General features: G+C 35.9%; 1 protein-coding gene across 1 annotated transcript in view; it reads left to right on the top strand.

Moving 5' to 3' along the window:
• LOC107561777 (runt-related transcription factor 3-like) overlaps positions 1 to 9,898 on the top strand; it is a 53,729-nt gene extending 43,831 nt beyond the window's left edge. Inside the window, exons 7-8 of the mRNA XM_016246254.1 lie at positions 1,219 to 1,290; positions 8,598 to 9,898. Of these exons, the coding sequence (XP_016101740.1) occupies positions 1,219 to 1,290; positions 8,598 to 9,106 (581 nt within the window). The 3' untranslated portion in view covers positions 9,107 to 9,898. The remainder of the gene's footprint in view (positions 1 to 1,218; positions 1,291 to 8,597) is intronic.
• Positions 9,899 to 10,817: the final 919 nt, after the last annotated feature.

Below are 10,817 nucleotides of genomic sequence, written 5' to 3'. Positions count from 1 at the left end.
GAGATATACACACACACACACTCTTTGTGAGAGATAGAGTTATTTACTCAGAGTGTGTGTGTGTGTGTGTGTGTGTGTGTGTGTGTGTGTGTGTGTGTGTGTGTGTGTGTGTGTGTGTGTGTGTGTAATATGACACCAGCATGTGATTTCATGTTTGTTTTTCTCTGCACCTTTGATGAAAACACTAGCAGCTCTCTCACACTGAACATGTGTGGACAAATTCATCGTGTCGCAATCCTACAAATACGCACTCAGGGCTGGGCGGCATATCTAATAAGCACTGTATATTAATGATGATTTCGCTTCCAAAATAAAATTAAAATTAAGCAACAGCATCCCCGATACTGTAAGTTTAGACTACTTCCATGAATCAGTTTAATCAACTGAATCAACAATTTTTGTATTAATTTACAGCTACTTTTAAGAGGAAATATATATACATTTGAATATAGAGATACAAAATAATGTTGGAATAATTTTTTATTTATATTTTATTTTATAAAAATTATATTTCCAATTTTTTTAAATATCACATTGTGCCTTATTATTAATTGTGCTAATGTATATTTGGCCGATCACCGATCACAGAAAGCAGTATCTGCCGATACTGATCACTGATACCGATCTTTTTAAAGCCTTCTTTAAAGTCTTCTTCTTTGATTTCAAATACAAACATTGTCACTGAAAGTGCTTTTTCAGCATTGCAATTCTTTTTTTACACAGTACAGTAATACAATCTTTCACAGACATGTTTAAACACAATAAACATAAGCAACACATTATTCAATGCTTTTGTACTTTTGCATTTACTTCTACTCCTGAACACACTGTCGGACCGCAACTGTGTGCAGTGTGCACGCTTTATTAATCTGCTAACATGAGCGTGGAAAAAATACGCACCACATACGCACTGCAAACAGAGTAATGTGAACCTGGCATTGTGTGTGTGCGCTGCGAGTGTGCATCAGGAGAGCTCGCGGGCGCTGAATGATTAAACTGGCAAGAATTAAAAAGTAATGCAATTTATAAACTTTAGTGACGATGTGACACTGCCTCGATTGTGCAAGTGACAATTCCCGTGTCAACTGTGCAGTGTGTGTGTGTGTGTGTGTGTGTGTGTGTGTGTGTGTGTGTGTGTGTGTGTGTGTGTGTGTGTGTGTGTGTGTGTGTGTAAAAAGGACGAGTGATTAAATATGTATATATATTTTTTTGTTGTAGCATTATGGCCAGATCAGATTGACTCTTCTGCACTGAAGACTTGCAAAGTGGAAGACGACTTACGCTGGTCAAGTAAGAGACCTTACAAGCACACATAGTTCATCTTTGACACACACACTTACTTTGGCACACACACACACACACACACACACACATATAAACACTCGAAAACATTCACACAAACTCTGGCTGCTATGGGCACACAGCCACGTACCTGGTTCTGGCACGGTTTTCCTTCCCCACGGCAACGCAGAATTCCTGCCCTTCCTGTTCCCGCAAACCCCAAACATCCAAACCAGCTGAGTCATTTTTATCTCCAACACACACAAACACACACAAGATTCCCTTTGTCACATCAGCCCCTGTGACATTTAAGTTATAGCTTTCTTTAATTGTACTTTGACTGATTTATTATTTCTAATAGACTCACTGTGTATCAGGTGGCATATTTCAAAACACCAGATGGCAGTTTCATCAGAATTCATGCTCTGTGATGTGAGGAAATAATTTACGTTTATTAAAGGCAACACTGCAGCTAAAAATATTGTCACTCCTCAACTGAGTGTATAATTTCGTTCGGTACCTTCAGTAGTTATTTATGAGGGTGACACACACACACACACACACATATATATATATATATATATATATGCATTTTTTCATCAAAAAATAGTAGTACAAAATGGGTTGATCTGGCATACATGTTTCTCAGTAGATAATTCATATGCATCCACTGAGAGACAAAAAAAACCTCCAGTTTCTTTAGAGAGAAGGATAATCTTTTCTATTTTTACACAAAATAGGGTGTTGTGAGCACACACGTAATGTAATGTCTGTTTCATTCATACTGGAAGCCAGAGCAGAAACTCCACATATGCGTCACAGAAGAAATAGAACTGATGATGTTCCAGGAAATCCCTAATATGGACAAAGACATCCAGCTATTAGAAAGAGTAATCCAGAGTAAAAAGAGTAAAAAGAAGATAGATTCACACTTAAACTAATCAAATATGAAGACACTAAACACACGATTGTGACAACATATGGTTTCTCTGTGGTCTTCAAGCCATCTTGGGTATTTTTATAAGAATAAAGTATATGTATAATGCAGTGTTAATCAACATAGCCTTTGTCACTTTTTAGAATACTGTAAAATGTATTTCTGAAATACTAAAAATTTCTGCCTCATTCTGTGATATGAAACCACATCTGGTCACAAAAAGAAGTTATTTCAAACATTCGACTAATGTTATGAAGTGAATTTGGAGTAAAAGTATGTCAATAAATCTCTTGCGCACGTGCTACTGTAGTACATTATTTCATCGCACAGATCGATTTTTTTGTTGCACTGTACAGCCCTGACCAAATCAGTACCAGATTGTAGAGGTAGCTTCTCATTTAGCCATAAACTCCTCCTCAGTTTCACGTCCGCCTTCTGCCATTTCGCTCTGCACGGTGGCATACAGAAATATAAAACATTTTAGAATCATACGATTTAATTAAGTTTTTTAATGTTTGATTCAAAGAGATAGTCCACCCAAAAATGTAAATTCTGTCATCATTCACTCACCCTCATGTCTTTCTTCTGTGGAACACAAAAGAAGATTTTTTTTAATAAACCCAAACCCTTCTGGGTCCCAATGACTTCCACAGTATGGACAAAAATTACTATGGGAGTCAATGGGACCCAAAACTGTTCGGTTACATCTTCTTTTATGTTTCACATAAGAAAGAAATGTATACTGGTTTGGAATAGCATGAGGGTGAGTGAATGATGTCCATTTTCATTTTTGGGTATACTATCCCTTTAAGTACCAATTTTGTCTCAGATGTTTCTCTTAAAAGTCCTTAAAATAGATCAATTATTGTGTAACACAGTGAATGTTTAAAAGCTCAGATTATTTGGGCTTAGAAGAACTTGATGAGAAATGTTTGTATTTGTGTGGAGAACTCGCCTGAAAGTTTGGAGGAGATTATTGAGGTGTTTTTCTTAGGAGAAACATCTGAGGAGTAGAAGAGTTTCATTTTGCTCTCCATTGCTGTCCACGAGAAACAATTGCGATATTAAATAGATTCCATTTGTGCTGTGGGTTCAGATACCATGTGTTCTGTGCTGCAGACTTGCGTGAGTGTAATGTTGACTCACCGCTCTGAACTGCAATGATCAGAAACGCCTACAGGAATAATGAGATCCAACAGTTCTTCTATTTCATAATAATTGCTTCCGAAAGAATATTGATTCCTTTCAATGTCCTAGAACAGCAAAGGCTGCTTAATAATTGTGATTTTTGGATCAATGATAATGCAGTCGTTTCAACAAATGGATTTTAGAGTAAATAAGGTCAAAATTCCTCACTGGAGCTTGCGTGAGTGTAATGTTGACTCACCGCTCTGAACTGCAATGATCGAATAATGAGATCCAACAGTTCTTCTATTTCATAATAATTGCTTCCGAAAGAATATTGATTCCTTTCAATGTCCTAGAACAGCAAAGGCTGCTTAATAATTGTGATTTTTGGATCAATAATAATGCAGTCGTTTCAACAAATGGATTTTAGAGTAAATAAGGTCAAAATTCCTCACTGGAGAAAAAAAAATTAAAAAAGCATTCCTGATTTATTCACAAATGCATCTCCAGGTCCTGAATCAACGACCTGCTTTGTAAATCTCCAGTACAGTATCAGATGTTTGTGAATGGTAACCTGAGCCGTGCTGATGTATGAGATGGCAGCGCGGCATATGTCCGAGATGAGCTAGTTTGCATGCGACGTGCCGTGTTGTCTTATGGACTACAGCTCTAACATAAACACACAAGATCTACATGTTTGCTTAATAATTGTGATTTTTGGATCAATAATAATGCAGTCGTTTCAACAAATGGATTTTAGAGTAAATAAGGTCAAAATTCCTCACTGGAGAAAAAAAAATTAAAAAAGCATTCCTGATTTATTCACAAATGCATCTCCAGGTCCTGAATCAACGACCTGCTTTGTAAATCTCCAGTACAGTATCAGATGTTTGTGAATGGTAACCTGAGACGTGCTGATGTATGAGATGGCAGCGCGGCACATGTCGGAGATGAGCTAGTTTGCATGCGACGTGCCGTGTTGTCTTATGGACTACAGCTCTAACATAAACACACAAGATCTACATGTTTGCCTGCGTCTCAGGTTCTCTGCCTGTTGGAGCGATATGCCATTACCTTCAGTTATCATTCATCAACATCAACCAGTGCAAACATTTAGCCATTTCAGCCCAGCTCCAGGTTTCTACCTGCTTGTAAACCATCGGTTTGTCATTTTGAAAAATAGCCTATAAATATATGAGATTGCAACCATAATTTGTCCAAACATCTAGATTTTGAATAATATATCTATAGTTTTTAACATTCTTTTTGTTGTAAAGTGTGTTTGTGTTATCATTCTTTATAATAATGTCATTTATATATAATAAATAAACATATTTTAACATATATATTAGTTTGATAAAAATCAATACAAATCAGTGTTTCGAAGCTGAGTCTATATATAAAGCACAAACATGCTTATCAAGCAAGATATTTTACAAAAAGAATGTTGCTGGGTTAAAAAACAATAGATATAATATTTAAATTGTAGACGTTCAGACAAATTATCAAACGTTAGTGGAACATGTTAATACTTATTCTGCAACACCATTTGGTTAAAAATAATAGTTTGAGGCCGCTGTATATGGCATAGTTGAGTTACATCTAGTGATTGTTTGGTTGGTTCCTGTGGGTTTGTGTCACCAGTTGAGCATAAAACCACATAGTAGAAACTCAAACCATGAACTAGTAAGCAAGTCTGGGATCCACATCATTGTATGATTGTTGGATATGTGGTATTTTTGATATCCTATATTCTGAAGCAAATATACATGACTGGATTAGATTATAAAGAGTTTCAAGTATATATGTCTTTCTTTCTCCTGGCCACATGATTTGCCTGGTCCAGGTGTAATCCGTCTGCTTTTGCATTGCCATTTTACAGGTGAGGGCCGAGATTTGCATCCTCACCAGAACCCTGATCCCACACACAAACATGCACAATTCCTGCCGACTAGCAACTGCTTGCTCTTCTGTTAACAAACAAAATCAGTTTCTACAGCAGTCAAATGAAGCAAACCTCTGTAGTGAGCCGGGTTACACGCTTGACTGTGGGCTAGTGGAACACGACGAACTGAACTGATCGCTGTGATGGGCGAAAACACAATGGGGGAAGGATAACAGCATTTGATAGGGGCTGTTCACTGGAGAATGTTCATTTTTTCCATTTATTTTCATTTCGAAAAATTACTGCTGAACTTTAAAGCAGCGCTTTTTCCCACCTTAGTAAAGTACCAGGGCCGTAACTGCCATAGACTGCACTGAAGGATGTTTTTCCCCTCAGTAGTCATCATGGCTTGGTTGTGCCAAGACCAAATGTCCCTTGAAAGTTTTTATTAATATTAGCATTAAAATATTTGCATTAAAATTAATAATAATATTGTTTCTGTAGAACTTGTCCCATTAACCATTTTTAATTAATATTCATTTATTTATCATATTTATTAATATTGAATATGTTTCATTAAAAATTTCTGTTATTTTCCACATAACAGTCATTAATATTAATATTGTTTCTGCAGAACTTTTTTCCCATTAACCGTTTTTTAATATTAATTTATTTATTCATATTTAATATTTTTCTTTAGAAATGTCTGTTATTTTCCCAATAACAATTTTATTAATATTTATATTTATATTTCGCATGACACTGCAAATGTGAGACATAATAAAAATACTGAGTGTAAGAGAAACCCCAAAAATTTTGTGTGGATAAAATCAAACCATTACTTTTATATTATATCAATATAAAATATTAATATTGATTCTGCAAAAAAAAAATATTTTTATGAATATTTATTAATAATGTTAATTAATATTTGTATTTGTTATTTTCCCAATTATAGACTTTAATAATATTAACATTGATGTTATTGGTAATATTGATATTAATATAAAACATGAGAAGGCCAATGTGAGTGTAAACATAATGAATAAAATACTGTGTAAGAAAAAATCTACTTCTATTTAAATCCTTGGTTAAAAAAAAGCGAATTCACTCCCTTAAATGTTGTCAGAATCATCAAACTGTAATATTTAAAAGTGGAAAATGTCACCAAATTATGGGTTATACCACATGGTTTTCTGCTCTTTTTTTTCTCAGTTTTTAAAGTTTGTCCACTGAGACTAATGCAGATCATGTGTGAGATGGTTCTGCTGAGAAACACAGCAAACTAGTAACTCTCTAGAGCACTGGTCTTCAAAAAGGGCTCAATAATGGGTTGAGGTATTATTTTTATGGTTAAGCCACCAAGGGGCTTGAAAAGGTTGAAAACCTCTGTTCTGGAACCTTTCATGTTGTAAATATCCTGTCAGGCACTAGAGGGAGACACTGAGTCTGAGTGAATGTGTGTCTGTGAGGGTAATGTGGTAAACTGCGTCTACAGTTTGGCTGTTATATCTGGTTTGCAGCTGTTTCTCAACTCATTTGTCAGATTTCCGCTTTTAGTAATTAATCTCGTCTTTTACCCCATCATTACCCCATGTCCCCACTTTTCAAAACGCTTATAAATCATTCAGAATGAGTTTTTTTGAAAATCTAAAAATGCAGAAAGTTTCCTGTGAGGGGTAGGTTTAGGGGTAGGGTTGGTGTAGGGCAATAGCACATACAGTTTGTACAGTATAAAAACCATTACGCCTATGGAGAGTCCCCCATAAACCATAAAAACAAACCTGTGTGTGTGTGTGTGTGTTTGTGTGTGTGTGTGTGTGTGTGTGTGTGTGTGTGTGTGTGTGTCTGTGTGTGTGTGTGTGTGTGTAAAAATGACGAGTGATTAAATATGTAATTAGACTGGCAGGAAGTTGTGGCCATTTCAGTTCAATCAAGGCAGCTGAAATCTTGAATTCTCCTTAGTGCAAATCAGATTCTGGCCCCCCAAACGGGTAAAAGAGAAAGTCAACACCCCTCTGAGAGAAAGAGAGAGGGAGAGCATGGTCTGAGGAAATTGAAATGGAGCTGTATGTTTTTCTCTGTTTCTGTTTGCAAATGGACCCAGTGCCCCAGACAAACGGGTGGAGAGCATTTTAAACGAGTCAGTGGCACGCACAGACAGCATTCTCCTCCCTCAGGCGCTGGCATGCCAAAGCCTGCTCCAGTATCCCAGAAGCCCCTGCTCGTATGTGGCCAATAAGCGGAAAAATAAAACCAGAAAACAAAACTAACTGGCAGAAACAGGCAGCAGTCGTTTCTCTTACACCTGTTTGTAAAGTCATGACGCACAGGACGTGAACACTAAATGAAACTCCAGACATCAGAGTATACCAGTCTTCATCAGCTTCTTCCTCCCCAGCCTCATAACATTAGGATTGCACTGTTTTTACTTTTACAGTTTATCAATCGATCATGTGGAGTTCACTAATGACATTAGGTGGCGTAAGATCAGTGTATCAATAGAGTTCTGAGGCAGTTCATGTGATGCATTTGACAGATTAATGTATATTCATATACATATTAATATAAATAGCAATGTCATAAAAATGTATGATTATATATATATTTAATAATTGTAATTATTGAATTAATAATTTATTAAATAAATATATTTTTTTAATAAACTTTATTTTATTTTTAACTTCAATTCAAAAATGTAAACACTATTTATTAATCATGGGAAAAGCATGAAAATGTTTTGGCCAAAATATGTGGCCATATCATTACTCTTTTTGTTGTATATATATATATTGTTCAAATTCTTAGCATTATAAGTCTTGTTGTCATTATTGTGGAAAAATAGTTATTTTAATTGCATATCATTTAAATTTATAGGCATCATTTTTAAGGCAAAAATATTTTTTGTTTTGATTTTAGGATGAATTGTGATTTGTAAAAATGTTAAACTATGTCTATAATCCAAAGACAGACAGGTGATCACAAACATTTAGAATTTGTATTTATTTTAATTAACAATTTATTAAATGTATTACTTTTTATGCAAATTATATATATACATATATATATATATATATATTGTTAAGTTAAAAAAATATATAGTAAATAATTTACTAAAAAATATATAGTAAATTATTTAAATATATAGTAAATAAAATTTAAAAAAAATAATATAAGTAAGTAAATATAATAATATTTTATTTCTTAGTTTTGTCTTGGTCTGAATTTTAAAAAAATGATTAAAAATGTAAACATTGTTTAGTAATCATGGGAAAAGCATGGCATCTTGTTGACATGACTTGCATTCTGTTACTCTTTTTGTTGTTTAAATGTTAAAGTGACACTTTCTTTATCTTTGTCGTTCAGGTACGGATCTGTTCCCTCAGAGGACGTCTTTCCCGTCTCTCTCTCCATTAACGGCACCTCGTTTCTCTGATTCACACATGCATTATCCGGGTCCCTTCACTTACTCTGCCAACCCGTCCAGCACTGGAATCGGTGGTCTCAGCGTGGCCGGGATGCCCACCTCCAGCCGCTACCACACCTACCTTCCGCCTCCATACCCTGGCAACCAGAACCAGAACTCCCACTTCCAGACCAACTCCTCACCGTACCACCTGTACTACGGCACCGGATCCGGCTCCTACCAGTTCTCCATGGTTCCGACTGGCGGCACCGGATCGGGAGGCGACAGGTCGCCCACCCGCATGCTGACGTCCTGTATCGCGGCGGGCGGAGCCGGAAACAACAGCCTGCTCAACGCCAGCCTCGGCAACCAGAGCGACGGTGTGGATGCCGACGGTAGCCACAGCAACTCGCCCACAGCAATGAGTGCATCGACACGCATAGACGAGTCCGTCTGGAGGCCTTACTGAGAAATAGTGTGCAGAAAGACTGAAGAGGAGGAAATTAAGAGAACAGGTGAAAAGTCTTGCATGTTTGATCGTTTAATTGCTTCTATGACATGTCAATCGCTTCTAAGACAACCAAAGTGATCCAGTGACCAGAAATGAGAGAGCTTTTGCTCTGGATGCTCCATACGGGATCAAAACTAAAGGAGGACACAAGTCTCACAGGAAAATCAGGTGTATATAGAAAGATTATAATTAAAAAATAAGAAGAAAAGGCATCCCATAGTAATATATCAGCAACTTTTCTTACTAAAAAAGCTGAAAAACCAAAGAAAAGGAAGGCAGGTGCTTCAAGGACATATTCTAATGAGCCTGTCTCTGAAAAAAGCCAATTCATCCAGCCTTACAAACCAATCTGCCTGAAAGCTGTAATTCCCAGAGTGCTTTGCAACCACAAAAACTTGTCATGCAAACAATATGAAAGAGCTTCACAGAGCTGCAGGACTGTGGGACTTTCGATGTGTAAATATGATGATAAACAAAAATGCTTCCCACAAGTTTCAGGTACTTTCCAAACTTGAAATGATGAGATGTGATCATTGAATACAAGTGTGGGTCAGTGTGAGCTTTGTGAGATGTTATGCCAATGGGTTTTTCATTCAAACGGATTTTAGGGTGAATATCACAAAACCTGTCAGGAACATATTCAGGTCATATTTAATGAGAAATGAGAAATTATATTTTGCATGAAGAAAAGGATGCTTAAATTCGAACCATTCATTTTGCATTTTCATTGTGACTCTGTTTTCATCACAACGAAGCACATTTGACTCTTACATTCTTACTATTGTAATGCAAAAAAAGTTTTCTCATTACTGTAATGTAAAAAAAAAAAGGATATATTATTTCATTTGCAAAGCATTTAAATTTACATAAATATAGGCATCATGTTCGTTATGCAAAAATATTTTTTGCTTTGATTTTCGGGCGAAATGTGATCTGGACGTGTTTTCGTGAGATTCACCCGTTTAGAGGTTCTCGATATGTAGAAATGTAAAACAGTGTCTATCATCCAAAGACATACAGGTGTTTCATTTTGTTTTCTCTTTTGTTTCTTGCTTGCCAATATCACGAACAATTAATTTGCCTTTGAACTTGTGGAGACTCGTCGTTTTTTATTTTTTCCCCCTCAGTGTTGATCACTTTTTATGACTTTCTTCAGATTTGTTTGAGCTCAGTTTCATGTTTTGTGTATTTTTTTTAATTTTGTATTTATTTGAGCCAAAGAGGATGTGTTTCCGGGTCACAAACATTTCGTTTTTTTTTTTTTTTCTACTATTCTTTTTTTTTTTTTCTTCTTTGTTTTAATATGAAATTGGAAATTGTGCTACTGTAATATATTCTTTCTAAATTATACGAAAATTGTAATGTAATGTCTATGTTTTTCCAATGCAGCTTTAATGCACTAAAACATTTATTTAAGAGGTTCTATGTCCTTGTTAAACCACATAATGGAGACATTCTTACCAGATTGAGTTCCACGTGATATTTAGTCATGTGCCTGAAAGGCCTCAACCATCTCAAGCCAAAGAGTCCAACAATCACCTGTTGTCATTCCACGTCTCTAAAGTGTGAAAAATATGTTGCTCTAAGCACCTACATTATGTGTCTATTTTTCCTACCTTGTTCTTGGAATGACTGAAATCAGAGACAATAATTGGGCACGTTTGAAAGG

This window comes from Sinocyclocheilus grahami, unplaced genomic scaffold (genome assembly GCF_001515645.1).
Source record: "Sinocyclocheilus grahami isolate Dianchi unplaced genomic scaffold, SAMN03320097.WGS_v1.1 scaffold791.1, whole genome shotgun sequence".
Classification (NCBI taxonomy): Eukaryota; Metazoa; Chordata; class Actinopteri; order Cypriniformes; family Cyprinidae; genus Sinocyclocheilus; species Sinocyclocheilus grahami.
This window is presented reverse-complemented; position numbering and strand designations above follow the sequence as displayed.